At 41.5% G+C, this 24,572-nt stretch overlaps 3 protein-coding genes across 9 annotated transcripts in view; 2 read left to right on the top strand and 1 right to left on the bottom strand.

The window, feature by feature from the left end:
* Nucleotides 1–6,724, top strand: part of map4k3a (mitogen-activated protein kinase kinase kinase kinase 3a) — a 90,481-nt gene extending 83,757 nt beyond the window's left edge. For all 3 annotated transcript variants that reach the window (XM_071350426.1, XM_071350419.1, XM_071350434.1), the window contains 10 exons: nucleotides 118–178; nucleotides 789–906; nucleotides 998–1,056; nucleotides 1,374–1,477; nucleotides 3,140–3,311; nucleotides 3,485–3,553; nucleotides 3,838–3,930; nucleotides 4,187–4,257; nucleotides 4,398–4,453; nucleotides 5,221–6,724. In XM_071350426.1, coding sequence (XP_071206527.1) covers nucleotides 118–178; nucleotides 789–906; nucleotides 998–1,056; nucleotides 1,374–1,477; nucleotides 3,140–3,311; nucleotides 3,485–3,553; nucleotides 3,838–3,930; nucleotides 4,187–4,257; nucleotides 4,398–4,453; nucleotides 5,221–5,308 — 891 coding nt within the window. In that variant the 3' untranslated portion in view covers nucleotides 5,309–6,724. The remainder of the gene's footprint in view (nucleotides 1–117; nucleotides 179–788; nucleotides 907–997; nucleotides 1,057–1,373; nucleotides 1,478–3,139; nucleotides 3,312–3,484; nucleotides 3,554–3,837; nucleotides 3,931–4,186; nucleotides 4,258–4,397; nucleotides 4,454–5,220) is intronic.
* A 1,010-nt stretch (nucleotides 6,725–7,734) lies between these two features.
* The window catches only part of LOC139543864 (son of sevenless homolog 1-like), a 71,639-nt gene continuing 54,801 nt past the window's right edge, over nucleotides 7,735–24,572 (top strand). For all 4 annotated transcript variants that reach the window (XM_071350387.1, XM_071350379.1, XM_071350369.1 and 1 more), the window contains exon 1: nucleotides 7,735–8,760. In XM_071350387.1, the coding sequence (XP_071206488.1) occupies nucleotides 8,674–8,760 (87 nt within the window). In that variant the 5' untranslated portion in view covers nucleotides 7,735–8,673. The remainder of the gene's footprint in view (nucleotides 8,761–24,572) is intronic.
* On the bottom strand, nucleotides 10,812–14,749 carry LOC139543886 (putative nuclease HARBI1). Of its 2 annotated transcripts, XM_071350400.1 has the most exons (8): nucleotides 14,156–14,749; nucleotides 13,532–13,866; nucleotides 13,380–13,441; nucleotides 13,211–13,297; nucleotides 12,072–12,346; nucleotides 11,887–12,002; nucleotides 11,679–11,790; nucleotides 10,812–11,584 (listed from the first exon to the last, which is right to left on the bottom strand). In XM_071350400.1, exons 3-8 carry the CDS (start codon nucleotides 13,388–13,390, stop codon nucleotides 11,214–11,216), a joined length of 972 nt encoding a protein of 323 aa, XP_071206501.1. In that variant the 5' UTR covers nucleotides 13,391–13,441; nucleotides 13,532–13,866; nucleotides 14,156–14,749; the 3' UTR covers nucleotides 10,812–11,213. The 2 variants fall into 2 exon arrangements, with proteins under 2 accessions (XP_071206501.1, XP_071206507.1); XM_071350406.1 differs by lacking the exons at nucleotides 10,812–11,584; nucleotides 11,679–11,790; nucleotides 11,887–12,002; nucleotides 12,072–12,346 and adding exons at nucleotides 12,375–12,626; nucleotides 12,725–12,760; nucleotides 12,840–13,013; nucleotides 13,082–13,123 and having other exon boundaries at nucleotides 13,532–14,728.

Raw genomic sequence — 24,572 nt, 5'->3', positions numbered from 1 at the left:
TCCTTCTTTGTGACGCAAGTAAAGGATTTGAGGTTTGATCCACAACTGGTCAATAAGACACGGATTATGATTCATTGTACCACCCATTAAAAACTTAAACATGTTTTTTTCCCCTAGCTCTTTCCCCGGAGGTGTACATGGCTTTATGTCATGAGTAATAGTCTGCTCTCCATATCTGGTAAGGATTCATCATAGAAACCTGTATTGCCAAACATTGCTAATATACCTCAACAAATAACTGTAGTGCACACTCAAAGTTTTACGTTGTTTGTTTTATTTGTAGTTAATAGAATAGATTCTCCAGACACATCATATAAAATGTACCTTTAGCCGCACACATTTTTTAAAATAGTTTTTTTTATTTAACCTTTATTTAACTAGGCAAGTCAGTTAAGAACAAATTCTTATTTACAATGACGGCCTACCAGGGAACAGTGGGTTAACTGCCTTGTTCAGGGGCAGAACAACAGATTTTTACCTTGTCAGCTCGGGGATTCGATCCAGCAACCTTTCGGTTACTGGCCCAACGCTCTAACCGCTAGGCTTCCTGCCTCCCCAATGACAGTGACAGACATTAAAAACATAAACCATAAGCAGCAATATGTCATCAAGCGCATTAGTCTTATTTTATCATTAAATATGCACTCGTAAATATAAATCGTAAATAGTACTTGTCAATACTTGCTTCAGATATACAAGCAGTTAGACACTGTACTGTTTGCGTGAAAATCAAAGATATAATTGCATTCAAAGCATTCAAAAGGTGTGTTCGTTGTGTGTTTTGGCAGGAAAAGCTTCGCAGCTATACTGTCACAATCTGGCGGGTCTGTACGAGCATGCTCGACAGATGCAGAAGCTGCCAATGGCCATCCCCACCCACCGGCTCCCAGACAAAATCATTCCAAGGTAAGAAGATGGCGATGTCTCTGTGTGTAGGAGTTTTCTGTGGGAAGAGTCCCACTTTTCTGACTAAATTCCTTGTTATTGTGGTTTTTAGGAAATTTTCCATCTCCAATAAGATTCCCGACACCAAGGGATGTCAGAAGTGTTGTGTGGGTGAGTAGACATGGACATTCTCTTTTTCTCTCCCCCTCAGTTTTCCCCTCTTTCCACATCCAACCCCTTACTTTCCCACAAGTTGCTACGTCATCTTGCTACAAGATTGAGAGTAGTTGCTACACTACTGTGTTTCTTAGATGCATCACTTCACTACATGTAATAAACACAATACTTCTCCATTCCCCTTATAACCAATTATGACAACAACCTCTTCATCTGAGTACCAATAGTAGAAAGGTCTTTGAAATACATTATTGTGGTCACAGCTTAGTATGATTGACAAAACCGGCTGACTACCAACTATTCCCCCTTAGTGAGAAACCCTTACACAGGCCACAAGTACTTGTGTGGGGCCTTCCAATCCAGTGTGGTCATGTTGGAATGGGTGGAGCCCATGCAGAAGTTCATGCTTATCAAGGTAAGAATTTTTGCATCTGTGTGCATTTATTTAGCCATCTCTTTGTGTTTGCCAGGCTCACGGTTGACTCTCCAAACCTTTGAGGAGTGCTGACAGCCCATGTCATAGCTATATGAGGTTTCAACCAAAACAATAAAGCATTGATGGTAGCTATGCTAAGAGCCTCCGGGGAAGATAATCCACAACCTTCCGCTAACTCTCCTGTCAAATGGAAGTGTTTGAGATATACTAAGAGACATCCCTTTACTTTGTAGCCTACATGCTAATGGCAACACACTTCCCTCTTCCTAAACACACTGACTTCCCCCTGCCCACTGGCACTGGAGGTATTTGTGTTTCAGATAAGCATGCTAACCCGCCAACATAAACTAAGCTACCCTTGCTTTGTAACCGACGAGCTAACGCTTACCCTGTCCTCTCCTAAGAACATTAACTTTCCTCTGCCATGCCCATGGAGGTGTTCGGGTTTGAGATAATCATGCCAACATAGACTGGGCTACCCTTACTTTGTAATCTACAAGCTAATGCTAACTCTAGCCGTCTCCTCCCAAGAACACAATTTTAGATTAGCATGCTAGAGTCTAGACCAGGGAGTTTTTAGGTCAGTCAGGATTGTAGAATTGACCAGGTGCAATTTCTAAATTTGATTGTGCATCAGCAGTTTCTCCTCTTATGTCAGTCACTGATAGTCAGTCAATTAGCCCATGTCAGCAAACACATTTTTCGATTGCTAAAGTTAGTTTAGCAGCAAGCTACTAAACTTGTTATCGTGATCGAAATACCGGTCGGGGGACCCATTGATTTTGTAAGTCTCACTTAATCATATTAAAAACTGCAAACATTTCTCTCCACCATATTGAAAAATGTGTAGAATTGCAGGAAATTAACTGTAAAACAACCAATTTTCTTCTCCACCCCATGACAAAATTAGTAGAATTGTAGGAAATTTGTTTTAAAACTGCAAAATCTTCTTTCCACGCCATTGCAAATGTATAGAATTGCAGCAAACTTGCATTAAAACTGCACCACGAAATTAACTCTAAAACTTTTTAAAAATCTCTTGACAGAAGGGGGTCACTCAGGTGTTTTGATGTCAATTAGCCTATCAGAAGCTTCTAAAGCCATGACATCATTTTCTGGAATTTTCCCAGCTGTTTAAAGACACAGTCAACTTAGTGTATGTAAACTTCTGACCCACTGGAATTGTGATACAATGAATTATAAGTGAAATAATCTGTCTGTAAACAATTGTTAGAAAAATGACTTGTGTCATGCACAAAGTAGATGTCCTAACCGACTTGCCAAACCTTTAGTTTGTTAACAAGACATTTGTGGAGTGTTTGAAAAACGAGTTTTAATGACTCCAACCTAAGTGTATTTAACCTTCTGACTTCAACTGTATATTGTACATGTTGTTAATAATACTTTGATTTTAAACCAACCCCGTCTGTTTTTACTTTGTGTTTGCGTACGCACGCATCGGTTTTGTTGGTAAACACCCCACCCGTCTACATGCCTAATGCTAACTCTCCTCTACTCCCAAGAACATTGAATATGAGATTAGCATGCTAACATGCTAGAGTCTAGACCAATGTAGCATGGTGATAATGCTAACCCTCTTTCTAACATTGACATAGCTAATGCTAACCCTGTCTTCCTAAGAACATTGACTTTCCCCTGCCCTGCCCGATGGAGGTGTTTGAGATGCTTGTGGTGCCCGAGCACCAGTACCCCCTCATCTGTATGGGCGTCAGCAAGGGCACGGAGCTCAACCAGGTGGTACGCTTTGAGACGCTGGATCCCAACACCGCTTGCCCCTGGCTCAAAGAGTCCGGTAAGGTCTCATTCAAAGACTGACCTTGACTCCTCATTGACATAGATAGCCTTGACACAACTCTAGAGAAAATATAGTTCTATTTGATTCCATTCATAATGGAAAATGTTTGACGCTAATAAAGCAACAGATTAAATGGTTAGTTGACGTTTTTATGTTTTATCTCCTCCTAGACACTCCACAGACCTGTGTTATCCATGTGACTCAACTGGAAAGAGACACTATTCTTGTCTGCCTGGATCGTGAGTCTAGCAGCATGTCTTGGCTATCCAAAAATCTGATTTGCATTGTAATATTATCTATGTAGATTATACATGAATTGTACGTTCATTGTATGCATTTCTAATAACATTATGACATATTAACAGTGTATCATGTTTTATCACTGAGCAGTCCTTTAAATGAGATGGAGGGAAACTCACCTCAATAGCCACCAATGTGTTGCACCCTGCCTGGGTGAACGGCAGCCATTTTGTGCCTGGATGTCTTCAGTTTCTTGTAATAGCATCATTGTTTAACTCCTCAGGGTCCATTAAGATTGTGAATCTGCAGGGGAGGCTGAAGTCCAGTAGAAAGCTTTCAGCTGAGCTGACATTTAATTTCCAGATTGAGTCGATAGGTAATCGCCCTTGACCCCTTTGCTAGAGTTTAGCCAACACACACACACACACACACACACACACACACACACACACACACACACACACACACACACACACACACACACACACACACACACACACACACACACACACACATGTATCAACAGCTATAGAATGGAGAGCAGAGTATCACAGTCATGTTATGATGAATGACGTTCTGGTAAAATAATAACAATTTTCATATGGTATGTTAAACATCCATCTTTTCCACAGTCTGCCTTCAAGACAGTGTTCTGGCTTTCTGGAGACATGGCATGCAAGGACGGAGTTTCAAATCTAATGAGGCAAGTTGTGTCAATGCCCCGGCTGATGCAATAACTGTATATAACAATAGTATTTGAACTGTTTATTGTTGTTGTAATATGATGACTATGATAATGACTGCGATGACGTGAATATTAGATCCTGTCCATATTCCCACCAGATTACACAGGAGATTTCCGACAACACCAGGATATTCCGACTCCTAGGATCAGACAGGTGAGAAATCCATTTTTAGATTGAGGCTAAATCCGTTTAGCAGGGATCATCAACTAGATTCAGCCTCAGGACAGGGGGGGGGGGGGGGGGGGGGGGTGTTGGATGGTCAGGGGGCCCAGAACATAATCAGAAAGAATTTGTGAACTGCAAATTGACCGCAAGAAGCCCAAACGGATAGAATATGTGACTAAAACATAATCATGTCAAACCTTGCCTACATTTGTATACGATCACATACTGTATGTCTCTCTATTATGCGTGGGAATACTTTGGAACAGATTTCCAAAATTAAAATCACTTGGAGCTGATTTGCTGGTGTTTTTACAGTATTTTATGTCCGACAATAAAATAATAACACATTTTAAATAAAATAAATATTTTATTTTTGCTCAGAAAACTTGTAAATAAAATCACCACCATTTGGGGAACTCTGTGTTTAGTGTTGTGGATACAAATTCGTTTTGAGACCTCTGCTAACATGGGTACGAATCCCCTCTGTCCTTTTCATCTATCTGTTCCTCTACACATATCTCCCTCATTTCTGAATGTGCTGTCAAATTAATAAATAAAAATATGCAAGGTAAATATATTTTTAAGTGCCTCGATTATTGCCTGTAATAGCTATGGTGGTGTTCCAGATCTTATTTTTTGCAGTCGCATCTCAGAAGATTGCTATATCGTATTCATGCAGTTCATTTTATTTCTATCTGCAACATTCAGAACATTTCACATCACTGAATATACCCCTGTTGTACCTTTGATTGCAGGGTTGTGGTGCTGGAGAGCAGACCTACAGACAACCCTACAGCACACAGCAACCTATACATCCTGGCTGGACACGAGAACAGTTACTAACCACCCTGCACTCTGGGAACCAGGGTATGGTTCAGTAGGCATAACACTTTCTGAAACGGAGTGATACAGGGATGTACAGTCTGAACCTGTCCAATAAGAAACCTTAGTTTCATTGTCAGTTGCAAAACATTTTTCCATTGTATGCCTTAATGAACATGGCCCAGGATTGGTTTCAGTTACATTTTAAGAGGTTATAAATCTGAATGAAATTCATTCATTGAAAATTGCAATTAGGTTTATTTTTCTATTCATAAATTGGAATTCATGTCCTGAAATTAAACTATGGAACTGACCCCATCCCTGATGGGAACAGACTATGATGAGGAGGACATGTCTAACTCTGCATCTGAGACCAAGGAGTTGCAATCGGACCATTCATCGAGCAAGCGACCTTGGATGTGTCCGGTTTTTAATTGAACCTTATGATTTGAATTGAAAGTCGACATTTATAGTAACACAAACCCACATTCCTGGATATCACACTATTTCAGTATTGACCAACTTCTGAGAGCATGCATCCTTACCTAACAAGTGCTTGACCGATGTGTTTGTAATTAATGTAAATAGAATATTGAGGTTGTACACTATAAGTATGTCATGTAGATAACCATGCTGCATATATTTTGTACAGTTGCCCCCCAACTTGAGAGATATAAAGAGTTGTTGCCTAATCAATGTGGGGTACTACTTTTAAGGGCTTGTCAACTAATGTAATTTTACAAAACAGTGGTAGGATGTCAAAGAGCAAAGTGTCTGTTCATTTTGATCATGCGTTGCCTTTTTTTAATATGTTAGACTCATTTTGATATGAAGCCATATGCAATGTCATTTTATTTTCCCACACTTTAATTCAAACCCCATAGAAAGTTGTCAATACTCAGATATGCACTGGTTGTGAAATTTGCACATAGGTGTACACAGTAAAACACTTTATTCTTACATTTAAGGTATGGTTAAGTTGTGCTTATAACAAAGTATCTGCACGAGTGCATTAGAATACATCATACTACACACTTTAGATGTAAACTCAGACATTTAACCAGGCAATATAAGGTTTATTTTTTACATACACGCCAAGCTATTGTTAAAACTGCATTCAAACTGAAGAGACTGGGCAGTTGTACCATCTTAGAATCCTTTTCCTTATGGTGGCCAATGAGTTGAATGTTGAATGTTTGCTAAATTGCATTGTTCATAGTGTGGGGCCAAATTGAACACGTAACACTAAATGTCCCTTGCTGACTCCATGTAGCTTATACAACTAAAGGAGGGTATGATGAAGTACAAGGATTTTCTGACTTGGTTTCTTTCCATATTGCTTTTGTGTCATGTAAATACAGTAAAATAAAATTGCTTCATTGTGCCTGTACAACTGCTAATATTCGAACATGTTACATATTAAACATTTTAACTCACGATGGGCTAAATTGATTGACTGATGAGCCATAGGAAGCCTGTTTTTTTTTCTCCAAAATTTTAGACGGTATGATGAAGTATAAGGATCTTCTCACTTGGTTTCTTTCCATATTGCTTTTGTTTCATGTAAATACTGTAAAATAAAATTGCTTAATTTCGCCTGTACAACTGCTATATTTGGACATGTTACATATTAAACATTTTAACTCGTAAAGGGATACATTGATTGACTGATGAGCTATAGAAATAAAATAAAAAATTATATTAAAAAATATAAAATAAGAAAGCCTAATGTTTTTCTGTCTGATATTTTAGTGGTTATATGTATTTTTAAGCCTATTAAACCTATGGAATAATTTCTGCCAAGATGTAGATGTGTATTTTGAACATTGGGAATACTTACTATACCATGAACTGCTCCACCCAGTTAGTTAGTGGAGGTGTCTGCTTTGGGAAGTCTCCACAAAAAGATGAATGCTTTCCATTATGTTTTCTCTGGGCTCTGTTAGTCAAGTCTGCGACCTCACCGCGTGCGCACAAAACTAGCACTAGTTCACATGCATCGTTGGTATGTTGTAAATTTCATGTTTTAACATCACATGCACAAGTACAGTGAAATGCCTTTCTTGCAAACTCAACCCAACAACGCAATAATCCAGAACAATGTATTACTAGTAAAAAGCACAAGAGAAATAATAAAAAAAAATACACCATGTAATTAAGTAAGCATACTAAATACGGATTTAAAAAAAAATCAGTTCCAATACTATATGTACATGTGCAGGGATACTGGAGTGACGGAGGTAGATATGTTTGGAGGTAATGTGACTAGGCACATTGAGTTTGCAATGGTTTCAATTGATCTTTCTCATCAAACGATATTTTTCATGCTATCGTTTAATCAATTATTAATCTCGGTTTATCCAGATTGTATACAGATGTGCGAATGTGGGCAGGCGCGATGATTATCGAAAACAAGCCCTAACGACGTCATTAGCTATCATCTGCGCCTGTGCAATTCTTCAACTAGCAACTGCACCCGACCCGAGTCATAACAATCGTCTAAATAAATAATTTTGACCAAAGGTAAACTGGTAATTAAAGCCAGGCTTTGCGTGGATTCTTTGGTTTTCGCGATAACCAAACAAAAAGATAAATATTCTGGAGACATGTTTTGGAAATGATAAATTCATGGAGGATAACACGGTTATCAATATCCACCCTGCCGAAGATTCGGTGAAAATGGGCGATTAATGTACCGAAGAGGTTTTTTATGCCCAAAATATAGGGAATGATTCAACTGGCCGAAAAGGACGAACAGTATCGCATTTCCCGAAACGTGAAGTGACACATTCACTCCCAAGTTGGATACTAGCTAGTCAGCTACGCCACTGTCCACATATTGCTAGTTAGTTCATCACGACTGCCAACCATCTTCCGATTCGGATCGATCGGCTACGGCTAGTAACATCACCAGCTCGGCTGCTAGCTAGCTACTACTAGCTTGCTAAATTAGTTAGGCTAACGTTTGTTGCCACCAACAACGTAAGTTCGGAACTTGGAATAATTTCCATCTGCCAACGCAACGCAAGCTTGCTAGTTAGCGTTTGAAGTATCTTTGGTTTCGTGAATTTTAGCTCTTTTAAACTCTCGGTGTCCGAAAGAGCAAGCCTGCTAGCTAACGATAGCTACTTGCTTCGGCAGCTGGAGACGGCTAGCTAGCAGCTATCAACATCTGTACACTGCCGATGCAATGGTCGCATTGTTAACTGTTTTGGTAGAGGAATGCTCATTTGGTGGATATTCTGAGGCAGCGGGCCGCACAGAATATTGCACCTCTCAGTTCCAACCACAGGCCACACTATATACTGTTTTGATGTGAAAAGTGGCCGTGAACACACATCGCTCACTGGCTGCAAGATAGCGCACGAAGACCGGCAGCTGAAGCCATGCAAGCGGCCCAGGTTCAGTACGACTTTTTCAGCGAGGAGAACGCACCGAAATGGCGGGGGTTATTGGTACCCTCCCTGAACAAGGTAAGCTAGGAAGTTGGCAGGTGCCAAGCGAACAAATTAACGTTAGACGGCGAAGGTATGCATTACAAGCAAAGTGGCTATTATTAGCTAGTCAGCTAACGTTAATTAGCTACCTTAAACTGTGTTGTCTTGTAGGAATTGATTTTTGCCACATTTAATGGTGCCACGTCAAAACACACCATGTTGCCAGTGACACATGGTTTGGTTGGTCAAATCACATTTTATTGGGTGCGACATGTATTTAGCATATGTTATTGCGGGTGTAGCGAGATGATTGTGTGTGCTAATAGTACCAAGATGACATTGTATTTCGACTACTGTTAGCTGCCCCCTGCTCATTATTGGGGTGCACCCGTGGGGACGCGATGCTTCTATATGACACAGCCCTATGTTTGACTCAAATGGTTTTGTTTGATTCCCACACCTAAACTCGAACGTCACTAGTTCCCCATCCATTACACCATTCCTAAAAATGTCACATTTTATCTGTATCTGCTATCTCAGCGTCACTGTATGCACATCTTGTCCACAGTGTCAGTTTGAGTGTGACGGAACTGGAAGCTTCTGTGGGGGAGGACGCTGTCACGCTCACGGAACGTCGTCCCCCCTCGACAAAACTGCATCACTTTTTCCTAAGCTAAGGGGTCCATAGTAACGTTGAAACTGGGCCCTCAATTTCAGACATAGAATAAATAAAGTACTTGCTAGCAGCAACCCTGAATATTGTAGTACTAATCATCATCATGAAACGAGTCATTTGTTTGTTCTTGTCCCCGAAGGCAGTTTTGGAAATTCTATGTTGGTGGAAGTGATGGTGGACTGTCATAGCTTATCCATGACCAATCAATGACTATTTGACCATTTACATGGACAACATCATTAACACTACAGAAGTTGTTGCTAGATTAGTCATATGTATCTTTTTATATTGTTGTTGTGATACTCTGCTTTACTCTACCTCCTACCAAAGAAAATAAGAACATCAAATTGCACACCTAGACTTGCCAGGTATTTGAAGAGAAATTAGGTTTTGAAACATTACATGGGTCACAGCTCATCAAGATTGACTCGGGCACCTTTTTTCAAGTAGGTTCTGACTCAGTCTCGATATTTTGGGACACCCTCATATAGTCTCATGAAGGTGGTGGCCATGTTTTTAGGGATTTACAGACTCGCTGCTGAGTGAACTTGTTGTTGTTGATCAAACAAACGCATATCAGCCTTTGGGGTGGTTTGAAATAACATGTCTGATGTGGGCAAATTTTTGTGACACCACACACGTTACCTTGGTCTACACAGAGTGTACACTGACTAGCGCCTCTCTGGGGCCTGTTGCACAAAACTAGGATAAGGGATTAAGCCAGGATATCTTGGTGATCCTGGCTCAATTGATCCGTAATCCGGTTGCACTAAAGATGGATAGGGTGCAGGAGGATATGTTATGGTATAAATTACCATGGAGATTTATTCTGTGGAGCTAGCCTGCTCCAGACCAGGCTAAATTCCAGGATCTATTTAATCTCATCCCTAATGTCAGTCAGCAGTCACCACAAATGGAAACCAATAGTTATTTCACTGCTCACTATACATTGTTATCACATATAACTAGACCCACTGTTATTATTTAAACGTTTGTGATCATTAATTTCAATGATTTTGGATAAAAAATGATTTTTAGATGATGTTGCTATCATTAGATAATTTACAGTTTCCCATAGACTATAAGGCTATATATAAAATGATAGAATATTAGGGCCACAGAGGGGAAAAAAACACAAGTCATAATATTGTAACCAGTTGTTTTAAAGGAGGACAGTTGTTAAAATGACAGATGTGGGGCATTTCGTGAAATTGTACTTCAGTATGGTTTCATAAACAAAGACATGCTGATGTGCCAGAATATTAAGTATCACATTGTCATAAGTATCAAAACTGTAAAAACAATATGTAGCTTTTCTGCAGAAAGAACCAGCCTCATAAATTTATGACTTTATCCTTTTTCTTCAGTGTGGCCCTAGTACTCTGTCATATAAACAAATACACATTCCATATGAATATAAAAACACAATGTGTAACATTATGTTCCTTTATTGAATAAGGACAAAACAAAGCAGGTAAACCATCAGCTCCTTTCGAAACTGAAGTCACAGTGACTCTACAAGATGGAAAGCACAGAATCCAAGCATATTATACAAAATGATACATACACATTCAAAGGTCTGTATATAACACACCCTGCATGTCTGCACACTAAAATAAATGCAGGACAAATCCATACACATCAACTGAACAGACAAATGAATGGATGCAGTAGCCTCCCTGCAGCCTTGTATTACACACAGTATACCGCACAAACATCATAAGAGGCCAAATTCGTCAAAAAACGAACCCAAAAAAACCCAAATTCCTCTGCCACCGCAGGACATATTTAACCAAAATTGAAAGCACACATACTAACTAAAATAATTCAACACATATTGGTCCCTCAGCAGCCGACCACTGTCGTCATCAGGGAAGATTGCCGGATTGTCCCAGTCCATGGCTGGTGGCACTCTGGGGGCCCTCTCCTTCCTCAGGCAGGCCACATTGTGGAGGACAGCACAAGCCACAGTAATATCACATGCCCTAACAGGGCTGACCCTTAATTTGTGAAGGCAGTGAAAGCGTGCCTTCAGGAGGCCAAAGGTCATTTCAACTCTGGCCCTGGTCCTGGCATGGGCATGGTTGTAGGCCTGCTGTGCTTCCTGGGGGTCTGTGAAAGGTGTCAGGAGAAAAGGCTGGCAGCCATACCCCCTGTCTCCCAGCAACACACCAGAGAATTCACCTGTCAACACAAAATCTCATCATTACTACCTCATAAACACAGTGATATTCTTGACACAGCCATGATGGTTATAAATAGGGGTTGTGTGGCTTACCTTGTGATAGGCACTGATAGATTTCAGAGGCCCGAAAGATTCTGGAGTCATGGACTGAGCCAGGCCATTTTGCCACAACATTGCTGATCACACAGTCAGCATTGCAGACCATCTGAAATCATAAGATGAGGAATATTACACCAATCAATGCACATCACTGGCAATGCAGAGTGTTCGTCAATGGACAATATCAAAAAGTTATGTTCACCTGAACATTAATGCTGTGAAAGGATTTCCTATTCACAAAATCGGCCTCATGGGCACCTGAGGGGGCTTTTATCCTTATGTGTGTGCAGTCCACTGCACCAATGACATTGGGGAAACCTGTCACACAAAGTAATGAGTATCCTACTATGTGTTAACAGTTGTCCTGTAATTTGTAGATCCTCTTACCTGCAATCCTATAGAACTCCTCTTTGATGTCACAGAGTCTTCTGTGGCCAGGGAAGGAGATGAAGACATCTGCTAATGCTTTGATAGCCAGACACACACTCCTTATTGTGCGGCAAATTGTGGCCTTGTTCAGCTGTTCTGCATCCCCCACTGAGTACAGGAAGGCTCCACTAGCAAAAAAGCGCAAGGCCACACAAACCATTTGCTCCACACTCAGTGCATGGCTCCGTGCAGTGCGGTGCTTAATCCTGGGACCCAGTAGTCTGCATAGATACCTGATGCCATCTGCAGAAAACCTGTATCTTTCATATAGATGGTCATCAGGGAAGGCCAGTGGGTCCAACCGGTCCCTGAAGACCCTTTCTCGCCTGAAGGCTCTCCTCAGCACAAGTGCTTCTTCATCCACCACATCTCGCACGAATGGGCATGCCATTGTCAGAGCAGAAAGGAACACACAATTTTGGGCCTTCATATAGGTTAGTGGCCACACCTGGTGCTGGGGGGGTGGGCAAAAGAGGGCGATGCCTTATAACGATGACTTGGTTGTACTGATTGCTGGGAAAATAAAAAAAACCTTAGAAAGATGCCACCGTCCTGTGTGCTCACAATAAGAGCTCATATGTCATGGCTCACTTGACTTTACGAGAATATACCTAATTTTTATTTTGAGCTGTGTCATCTTCTTGGAGCTGGGGGAGGAAAGAAAAATAATGATTAATACATTTGTGTTACAGTTAGCATACAGTGTACATTGAAGGCATATCTCACCTCCCTCTCAAGTTTTTTTATTTCAAGGTCCAGTTTCCTAATTGTCCTCTTTTTTATTTCGGACTCCAGTGCAAGATTTTCCATATTTTTCTTCTTGTACTGAATGTCTATGTCTGCCAGTTCTATTTGGCGCCGGAGGTGGTTGCCATACAACTTTCTGATAGCTTGTGAGCTCTGTGAACACAATACAATTAGCGCAGCTGGAATTTGGCAGGATGTGGTGTCCTTTTATTAATACGCACTATGTTGCCAGGCTGGTTTTCCCACTGTATAGCATCTGGGTCCTGTAAAAGAAATTAGATTTTTTGATTTTGATGAGGACTCCTCACCATTGTAGAGTAAATAGTACTTTCACAGTCTTAACATGATACCTCATGCCTTCTGGAATCCAGAGAGATGGTCTCCTCCTCATCATCGTCTCCATCATGTGCTGTTGCTGCTGCACTGGGGCCTTCACCCTATCACATTTAATCGGATTCATATTGAAGCTAGTAGACAAGACATGCCAGGCCTACAGTATGCCTTTGATGGAGTACTCACTGGATCAGCATCGTCTGGTGCTTGTGCTGGTGGCTCTAACAGGAACACAGTGCTGCCAGACACTGCAAGGCAATAGGTAAACCAAAGTCAGACAGTCCAAATTGATTCAATATGAATGTGGTTGTATCCCATGTAGAGATGGAAGGACATACCTTGAATGAAGCGGGTGGCATCTTGGGAGGAACCTATGCTCGTCTCTTTCCCCCCAGGGATCCCCTCTAAGACGGGCCTGCCTTTATTTAGCTCCAAGGCCATGTCCTCTGCTGGGGTAAGGTCAGCCTTTGGTGACCCACCACCCGTTCCTTGTCTGTGGGTATTCTTTTTCACTGATAAAACAGTACAGACAATGTGTGAGCAGGCACCTTCTGGGTACAATATATGCTTGTGCTTTGTTAAATATTAGTCAGGGACCATACCATTCTGCAGAATGTTCTTGTATTTGATTTTGACCTGCTGCCATGTCCGTTTTGGCCCGTTCATGTTTAATCTACACACACACACACACACACACACATTTAATGGAGTCACACTGCAAAAAATTACTTGGTATTTTTGTCTTGTTTTCAGTAAAAATATCAAAAAATGTATCATAGCTTTATACAGTGTGATGGAGTTACTTTACACAATTTCACTCATATCTGCAGTGCATTTCAATTAAAAATTTAACCGTTTCATAATTACAGTACAACTGCATTTTTGGAGATGTGAATTAAATATTTGAATTGTAATTGTGATGTTTCAGCGGAGCGGTGAGTGTGTAATTGTGCACTACTTACGCATTCAGGCGGTCTGCAATACTTTGCCACGCTTTTTCTCTTTGCTTTATCACTGTGGCGGTGTTGCCTTTCTTCTTAATTATATCTTTTACCTCCTCGTATGCCTCCATGAGGATTTGTGCTTCCGACGGGGAAAAGTACGCGGCTCTAGTTGCCATGGTAAATCAGTTAATCTGTGATCTGTGGCGGGGTCTATTTGAGTGAGCCGTGAGCGCGCACCTATCCAGGATTGGTTTCACCTGGCTTAATGAATCCGTGTCTGCTCATCCTGGCTTGGTCTTTGTGCAACCAATTAAGCCTGGACGCACATGTTTTGGCTTCATTGAGCTCAGCTGAGTCATTTATCCCGGATGTCTTAATTCTACTTTTGTGCAACAGGCCCCTGGTTTGCCTGTGTGTGTTGGTAAATAGAGGCCTATAGCTGGCGTGAGGCGATTAGGGTGGGGTTTTTCAGCAAGATGCTGCAAGCAGGGGAATGCAGAGTCAGTGAACTTCAGTCACAGCTCTCGAGTGAGATGTTACAATGACAGTTGAGCAAATTGTTTATTTAAAAAAAAACGTATTTAAAAAAAAAAAAAAAAAAAAAAAAAATCATCCCAGTGCATTTTTAAGATGAATGTTGTCAATGACTAGCATATATTTAGTTCACGGCAGCCTAGGCCTTGCCCAATTTTGGGCACTGTAACATTCTTAATTAAAACCACTCCAGACCAACCAATTTAGGCCTAAACAGAAAAACTATTAGGCCTATATAATGGTAGTAGTCAAGGTGAAAGGACACCTGAATAACAAACACAATAGCTATCCCAATTTACAATGGGGGTTTGACATGAAGGGGCAGGCTCAGCCTAAGCCCCTCTGTGTCACGTTAGACCAGAGGTAGTGATCAGGAGAAGAGATTGCTAAGAAGAACTGGAAGAATCAGAACAATACTTAAACAGTAGGTTAATAATACCGAAACTGAATTCTAGCCTACTGAAAGTAAAACATCCTAATGGGCCAGCTAGAACTGAATTATGTAATGATAGTGTGCCGCTTGATATGAATCTGGAAATGAAAATGACCTTTGACATGCCTCGGTTAATCTTTTAGCTAACGCTGCAGAAACGGTACACTGTGAATTATGTTGAGGAGTTGGTTTTATGTGGGAGATTGAATGAACTGTGGAGGAATGCCGCAGAAGTCTTTGCTCGAGTTCTCACTTTTGGATGACTGGCACATGTGGAATCCCAACGAGGGGGGATGGCCTCTGCATTCCTGTTGTGTGTAGACTGGCAAGGGCCGGCAAATGCCAAAGTGCGATGATGCCGTAGCAATGCAACGCCACAGGCATGGCAGGAATGTAGCCCAATGCATGAGGTCAGAGCAAGTCAGCCCTCGCAGAAAACAGGAGTGAGAGACAACGAAGGGGAGGTTATAGCCCCAGTGGGTCACCTTAAGGACATTTTTGTGACAAGCTTTTACCCCCTTCTCCTCCAAACCACCCCCATTGGATCCCTCAAGTGTTGCTTTCCCCGCTCAAGCTGTGTCAACAAGTCTAGGAGAGGTTATGGAAGACTTCAAAAGAGCCCCATGGCAAGACCAGCTTCTCCTCATTGAGCCGTTCAAAGTTGACACCCTCTGTTCACCCTATTGATTTAGCCATTGGCCTATTGGCTTCAAAATAATTGTTACATTTGTCTGGAATGTGCTGGCACAGGGAACTGAGAGGATTTGAAAACGTGCATGCGCTCCAGTGGATGAGCATTGTTCAGGTTTCTGCTGTGGAATGAAATGGGGAAATCGGTTTGTTTTGTCATGCCATTTTAAAATATATATTTTCTCCATGGTTCACTGCTCAAGACATTTTGGCCTGCTTTGCCAAAGCCAAAATGCCAGGTTTGCCAGCCCTGCCAGGAAAAGCTTTGTCAAGAGCAAGGCCTCATTTTAGCCTCCCCACACATTTCCAATGGAGTGAGTTGGCAAAGTCTTTGAAGTTCTCTGCTGGAATTTTTGAACTTTATTCACAGAGAAATGTGTTAATTTTGTGGGGAGAAGTTGTGGTCAGGTTTTTTTTTTTTTAAACAGCTGTAGTCTGTAGAATAGCCCTTAATATTCTCCCAGCCCTGCTAAACATCAATGGACATAATCTTAAATTGGGGATGGAAAATGTCACACTGATTCTTCCATATGTACTTACAAAGACTTTTCACATTACAATGGCATTAACATCCAAACATACTGCATCTTGCCTCTACTCTTCGGCGATAATCAATCAAATTAATCAGTTTAGCTGCAGTAATAACAATTTTCAAACCGATCCAAATGTAGCTTGCATCTGGTCATAAAATCAATTAAAACTTCACGAATCACCCATTCACAATTTTTGGGGAGTTGTATTAAATTCTTTCTACCTTCCGAAACTACCTCATCTTTTGTGACAACTGATGTGTCCTCTCCTTCAGTGTCGAACTGCGTGTGACTGTTGACAGTCATTGATCTACAAGTCATTTTGCATGCTGAACAACCCCAGACATCATCAGTAGCCTAGGCGAACTGTGCTCAGCTTTGGGCGCTGACCAACATGGGGTAGGCGGTAAGTTCCTGATATTGCACATCTGCTCGGCACCTTCAGCATTCAAATAGTAAAATGGCTTGCATGATATTAGGCTTTATTAGTTGAGTAAAAATCTGTGTTTGCTGGATATTGTTGTCTATGCACGGTTGAAAATTGTGTTTTAGGGGAATACAAGTAAGCTACCGGAGACAACTCATCTGGATTTACCTGCCGAACAGTGCTTAAAATAGATTTGATTTTGATTGTTCAGGTTCACCATCAGCAATAGTTTTGTCTGTATATGGTCATTTTTATATATAAAGGGTAAAGTTGATCATTTCATAATGAGGACCACAATCCTTTTTTGCGAGGTGCACTGCATGGTTGAAGCGAGAGAAGAAAATGTCACTCTGTAAAAACTTCAAAATGGTCAAAACCATTAGATTTTGAGATGGGGTGAAATCCAAAGTATTGCTATGTCATAGCTAATTTGTAAACAATAAATATTGATACAATACTAGCTCAAACAATTAATCCACTAATTAACTTGTCATTTTAGCAGGTGGTGATTTTAGTAGTGGGGTTGACAGAAAACAGGCTCCATTGCCCCCCCCCCCCCCCCCCAAATATGATAGTGGTAGTGGGGTGGTAGATGCCTAGTCTCCCTTATGGCTCAGCTCAGGTGCCTACATAGTACACCATAGACATACATCATTTACACAAGGACACACACACCCATAAATCAGCTCAGACAGATCCAGCTCAGGGAGGCCCAGCTCATGAGTTCCATCAGCAGATTTTTATTTAGAATTGAAAATGAATGTGTTTATACAACAAATGTTAGTGCGTCAAACCGAATTGCATTGATTCGTTGTCCAATCAAACTGAATCGTTTCAAACTAAAAAGTATCGTTCCCGTATGGGAAAGATGCACATCCCTACTATTTGCATGTCGTGCCGTGCAGGCCCGCACTGGCTGGGGTTCCTGGGAATGAAATTCCTGGCATTGCTTTGGGTTAGTCTGGCATGCAGGAACCAGGGCCTTCTCTCCACCACACCTACCTGCCTGGGACGTGCAGCTCCGGCCCAGATTCCTTCTGCTCTTTAACCCCTTTTCATAAACCCTTAGCCCCTTCTCACATAATTCGCACAGACCTGACAGGACCTGGACAGGTGAAAGCAATATGGTGGAAGTGCTATTGGAGAGCTAGGTTGCAGATTAGGAGATCTGTCTGGTCCCTTCAGTTCTGTTAAGACTCTTGACGAAAGGGCTATGGGCAAGGGTTGGGGACTGGATTTGAGCTGGGATTGAGGGAGGAGCACCTGGGTACACCAGTTTAGTTGTCATCGGCAACCTCTGGGCCAAGAGGGACACAGGATCAGGTGAAGAGGTCATGTGGGGCTAGGGCTCACAAGGCCACCTTGCACATCTGGAGCCAATTAACTTGAGCTTGAATCGTCATCAACAAACTTGATTCACATGATCAGCAGCTTACTCTGGATTTGAGACTCCCATGCTTCCTTTTAGAATGACACTCAGTCCACTCATAACCTGGGGTTGGAGAGTGACCTTGGATTTGCAACCAAGTATTTCATTCTACTCTTTACTTGATGTTGTCTATCAGAGGACCACACTGCTCTACTACACATATCTGGAGGTGAGGACACTGCTTGAAGAACAAGGCTTGAAGAACATTTAAAACACAACACTTTGAGTTGAAGTCCACCTTAGGCATTGTTTCTGTGGGGGAGCATTGAGTTGGCCCCCAATTTTCAGTTGGAATAATGAGCCTTTCTTCCAATTTTTCTGGGAGTTTCCCATAAACCTATACTCCATATATTATCTTGTGTGTGCAGATTTTATTTGCAACTCATTTATTCAGATTATTACCTTATTATAATGGGTTTTAAGACTTGTTTTCATTTTTTGGTTTATTCATCATTTGCCTTCACAAGGAGGCAGAGCAAAGGAAGAAGTCTGATCAAACGGTCTAAAGAATTGCAGCATGCAATTTTCCATCTACAAGCAGAGCTTTCTAGTCAATCTTCCAGTTTTTTCCCCCATTGGCAATCATGATGTAGCCTAACCACGAGCCTTGTGTCAGGCTAGGCTACATCTTTTACATTATCTCAGGACCTCCTGTTAGACCTTGATCGTTCCCCACTCAAAACACACTTCTGAAAGCACCTACGTACAGTGGGGAGAACAAGTATTTGATACACTGCCGATTTTGCAGGTTTTGCAGGTTTTCCTACTTACAAAGCATGTAGAGGTCTGTAATTTTTATCATAGGTACACTTCAACTGTGAGAGACGGAATCTAAAACAAAAGTCCAGAAAATCACATGGTATGATTTTTAAGTCATTAATTAGCATTTTATTGCATGCCATAAGTATTTGATCACCTACCAACCAGTAAGAATTCCGTCTCTCACAGACCTGTTAGTTTTTCTTTAAGAAGCCCTCCTGTTCTCCACTCATTACCTATGATACAAATTACAGACCTCTACACGCTTTGTAAGTAGGAAAACCTGCAAAATCGGCAGTGTATCAAATACTTGTTCTCCCCACTGTATATGCCCACGACAGATGAATACCTCTGTGCGTTACGACGCGAGGAAAGGTAGGTAGGTGTGTGTTAGTCACGGTCGTTACAGTTTAAGATGAGGGAGGATGATCTTTGTTTATGAGCATTGTCTTCTTTCAATTACAGCATAGTGGATGACTCGTTCATGTTCCATTCACCCAGCTCAATGTAACGCCCAGCTCAATGTAACACCCAGCTCAATCTAACGTCGATAGTTTTAGGCTCATATGCTACTCACATTTTCCCTGTACCAATCATGAGATTGCTTCAACCTAGCCTATGTTTGAAAGTTTACATTGTAGGTGCACCGGTCGAGAGAATTTTGAGTAATCAAGGTGCGAGACAGTGACTCAATACCGCCTTGCACACTCTTGCCTGCATCTAGCTGATATAGGGTGTAATCATTAGTCCAACAGTTATAAATTAGTTTCTATTGTACAAATTCAGGTATGTTCATCCCGCTTCCGTTTTAAGGAATGTTTTTCAACCGACTCGGCGGGTTCAATACACCCCTGATCAGACACAGTTCACATTCATAGCAGCCACCAGAAAAATAGCATGCTCACTTTGCTCGTTGTATATATAATTCCTTCTCGCAACTATCGATGCGCTTTCCTCCTATCACCTTTTCCCGTCGCGTGTGGACTTCATTGCACAACACATCAGCTGTCTGGACCAGGCGAAAAAACATTTCCAAGCCAAACCTTCATATCAGGACCACTGGCCGCTATACACAGCCTACATCGTTGTCCCGTCATAGTCAACACAGCTACGAGAACTAACGTGTTAGTAAACCGGCTACAATCATGCAGTACAATGTACAGTCAGAAAGCAGTTTAGCAGTTACAACGGCGGGCCCCGGTGGCAATAAATTAATAAAACCAAAAGCTTGACTTGGAAGAGTTCCAGTGTTGGATAGCCAGCTAGCTAACATGGCATCCCTCTGTTTGAGTAGGCTAAACTAGCTAGCTACATTCAATAGCTAAGTGAAAGTTTAAAAAAAAAACATACAACCTTATATCTCACTCTTGCTTCTCCTTAATTTAGGAAGAAATTGATGTTCAAAACTGTTCAACTGTCTTTCTCGCTCTGAGTCAACTACTCACCACATTTTATGCACTTCAGTGCTAGCTAGCTGTAGCTTATTTTTTCAGTACTAGAGTCATTTTCTGATCCTTTCATTGGGAGGACAACATGTCAGTTCATGCTGCAAGAGCTCTGATAGTTTGGAGGACGTCCTCAGGAAGTTGTCATAATGACTGTGTAAGTCTATGGAAGTTGTGAGAACCATGAGTCTCCTAGGTTTTGTATTGAAGTCATTGTACCAAGAGGAGGATGGAAGCTATCTGTCCTCCAGCTACACCACGGTGCTACACTACAGATTACTGTTGAGGCTACTGTAGACCTTCACTGCAAGACGGTTTGTTTTAATTAATTATTTGGTGAGGTGAATATATTTAGTATAGTTTTATTTCTATTAAATTCATTGAGGATGGTCCTCCTCTGAGGAGCTGTGTGTGTGTGTAAAATGGAGGCATTAGAGAACATTCAGGCTTTATAGACCCAGTACAGCAACCTCTGTATTTCCATAGAAGATGGGTGTTTCCTTTGCCTTGTGATGGGAGAAGATTGCACTTAAGCTGCAGTATGATTTTCGCCACGTTCCGATTCTCTGCCTTTCTATCTGAAGTTTTGTCACTTGCTCACTACCTTGTTGAATTGGTGTTTGTCATGGGCTCGAATTGGTTTCCACCGTATGTCTTGCTCCAGTGAAGTGTCAAGCGTGTGCAAAGCTGTCATCAAGGCAAAGGGTGGCTACTTTGATGAATCTCAAATATATTTAGATTTGTTTAACACCTTTTTTGGTTACTACATGATTCCATATGCGTTATTTCATAGTTTTGATGTCTTCACTGTTATTCTACAATGTAGAAAATAGTCAAAACAAAGAAAAACCCTTGAATGAGTAGGTGTGTAAACTTTACTGGTACTGTATGTATTTTGGAGTTTGTATTTAGTATTTTATTTTAATTGTTGGACATAAATGACTGTTAACAGCAGGAAATCAGCTCCAAGTGATTTTAATTTAGGTAACTGCTCCAAAGTATTCCCGTGCCTAATAGAGAGATGCGTGTAATTGCATACAAATGTAAGCAAGGTTTGAAATGTATTGTTTTAGTCAAATACATCTATTTGGGCTTCTTGCGGTCAATTTGCAGTCTCCAAATAATTAGTAATTATGTTGAAAAAATCTAAATGATCCCTGCTGTAGTTTATAGTCCCCTCTTTACTTACCTCGCTTTCATTTTGCTTTTCACGCCATCTGTGCCTTTTTGCTTTTATTCACTCTGCACCATTTTTAGCGATCAGTTTACTATTTTATGCAGTCTCTCCCTCAAAATGAAATGGCATATTCATAGAAATAGTTTTACTTTCTATTTCTAAGGTCTCCATCTTAATACCATCTGACCTCAGTTCCAAAACACCCTCTCTCGCTCACACTCTCTCCCTTTGTAACTCTCCCTCCCTCTCTGCCTCTGAAGAGCTGCCAAGTTGAGTAGAGACCGTGCCCTCTCTAAGATGGGGGGGGGGGGGGGTGGAGTAGAGACTCTCAGAGCTTGCTTAGTCATGCTCTGATAGGAGGCCTCGGCTGGCGATGCGAACTGAGGAGACCGGAGTGTCTATGCTGTGCTCTCGTCACTGGGCTCAGTCAGTTACCAAGGGACACAGCGTTAGAGGCAGTAGTCCCACTCCACGAGCTACAACCGCAAACGTATGCTTATTCCAATCTAAACTCAAGTAGCCTAATTGTGTACTTTTTCCCTAACGTATTTGACCCATTACCAGCCATAAAGTTAAGATTGATGTTTTGTCTTGTACCAACTCAATGGATGATGGTTAGGAGATGCAGGACCAAAAGGTAGACCTCAACGTTAGAGTAATGTGTCTTTATAGTTATGTTTGTAGCGACAACCCTTCATCGCTAGTCATCTCTTTTTCTAGCCATGTTTGTCACTGTTTGACAAATTCATGACTGCATGAAAGTGGGCACAAGTTCGGCAGTAGTCAACACAAAATGAGTTTGGGACAATGTGTTCTTAAATAGCAATTTATAATAGCAAATATATGAATTGACTTGGAAAATAGCTTTCATCAATAATCATGTAGCCTACGTCTAGTGTTTGATTTAAAGCCAACCATGGGCTGTGTTCAAGGAGTTTAGGTCTATGTTATGATGTGCATGTTCTGCAAGAACTCATGTAGCTTTTTCTATACAGTGACTTGTGACTGTTATGATGGAGTGCACTTGACTGGAATGCAGATGGGCCTATCCAGAGTAAGAATGTATTTGAGTAGGCTAGGTACTGGTGAACACAGCGCTCTGAATTTGCATTTCATCAGGTAGGCTTAATACTAGTCGGCTGTATTGCAATTTGCAAATGCATATCTAGAGGGCATTTCTAAAGGGGAGCCACACTACAAGCCTATTTGTCTTTTTTGTTCATTACATTATATTCCACCGCATCCTATCCAACCAAAAGTATCTCTGAGAGTGTGAAGTCTAGCCTACTTTCAGTAAAAAGTTGACTATTATTGTATTCTGTCTGTTTTCGAGTGGTCCAAATGAGAAATCCCCATTTATTTTGAATTTTTACGAAGGGTATTTTCTCATAGTCCTCTTAACGCGAACTCTGGGGTAAATTTTTTTTTATATATATACACTGCTCAAAAAAATAAAGGGAACACTTAAACAACACAATGTAACTCCAAGTCAATCACACTTCTGTGAAATCAAACTGTCCACTTAGGAAGCAACACTGATTGACAATAAATTTCACATGCTGTTGTGCAAATGGAATAGACAAAAGGTGGAAATGATAGGCAATTAGCAAGACACCCCCAAAAAAGGAGTGATTCTGCAGGTGGTGACCACAGACCACTTCTCAGTTCCTATGCTTCCTGGCTGATGTTTTGGTCACTTTTGAATGCTGGCGGTGCTCTCACTCTAGTGGTAGCATGAGACGGAGTCTACAACCCACACAAGTGGCTCAGGTAGTGCAGTTCATCCAGGATGGCACATCAATGCGAGCTGTGGCAAAAAGGTTTGCTGTGTCTGTCAGCGTAGTGTCCAGAGCATGGAGGCGCTACCAGGAGACAGGCCAGTACATCAGGAGACGTGGAGGAGGCCGTAGGAGGGCAACAACCCAGCAGCAGGACCGCTACCTCCGCCTTTGTGCAAGGAGGTGCACTGCCAGAGCCCTGCAAAATGACCTCCAGCAGGCCACAAATGTGCATGGTGAGCAAAAATCCCAGAACCACACGGGGGGACCTAGTGAATGACCTGCAGAGAGCTGGGACCAAAGTAACAAAGCCTACCATCAGTAACACACTACGCCGCCAGGGACTCAAATCCTGCAGTGCCAGACGTGTCCCCCTGCTTAAACCAGTACATGTCCAGGCCCGTCTGAAGTTTGCTAGAGAGCATTTGGATGATCCAGAAGAAGATTTGGAGAATGTCATATGGTCAGATGAAACCAAAATATAACTTTTTTGGTAAAAACTCAACTCGTCGTGTTTGGAGGACAAAGAATGCTGAGTTGCATCCAAAGAACACCATACCTACTGTGAAGCATGGGGGTGGAAACATCATGCTTTGGGGCTGTTTTTCTGCAAAGGGACCAGGACGACTGATCCGTGTAAAGGAAAGAATGAATGGGGCCATGTATCGTGAGATTTTGAGTGAAAACCTCCTTACATCAGCAAGGGCATTGAAGATGAAACGTGGCTGGGTCTTTCAGCATGACAATGATCCCAAACACACCGCCTGGGCAACGAAGGAGTGGCTTCGTAAGAAGCATTTCAAGGTCTTTGAGTGGCCTAGCCAGTCTCCAGATCTCAACCTCATAGAAAATCTTTGGAGGGAGTTGAAAGTCCGTGTTGCCCAGCAACAGCCCCAAAACATCACTGCTCTTGAGGAGATCTGCATGGAGGAATGGGCCAAAATACCAGCAACAGTGTGTGAAAACCTTGAAGACTTACAGAAAACGTTTGACCTCTGTCATTGCCAACAAAGGGTATATAACAAAGTATTGAGACAAACTTTTGTTATTGACCAAATACTTATTTTCCACCATAATTTGCAAATAAATTCATTAAAAATCCTACAATGTGATTTTCTGGAGAAAAAAAATCTAATTTTGTCTGTCATAGTTGAAGTGTACCTATGATGAAAATTACAAGCCTCTCTCATCTTTTTAAGTGGGAGAACTTGCACAATTGGTGGCTGACTAAAT

The sequence above is a fragment of the Salvelinus alpinus genome, chromosome 2 (genome assembly GCF_045679555.1).
Source record: "Salvelinus alpinus chromosome 2, SLU_Salpinus.1, whole genome shotgun sequence".
NCBI classification, from domain to species: Eukaryota; Metazoa; Chordata; class Actinopteri; order Salmoniformes; family Salmonidae; genus Salvelinus; species Salvelinus alpinus.
This window is presented reverse-complemented; position numbering and strand designations above follow the sequence as displayed.

Bases quoted from the DNA above. Each gene is read 5' to 3' on its own strand.
- LOC139543886 (XM_071350400.1), bottom strand. The intron at 12,347-13,210 runs GTATCATGTTAA...AGATGGCATCAG, and splicing joins TGGATTCCAGAAGGCATGAG to GTATCTATGCAGACTACTGG. The intron at 12,003-12,071 runs GTAAGAGGATCT...TTTGTGTGACAG, and splicing joins GGAGTTCTATAGGATTGCAG to GTTTCCCCAATGTCATTGGT.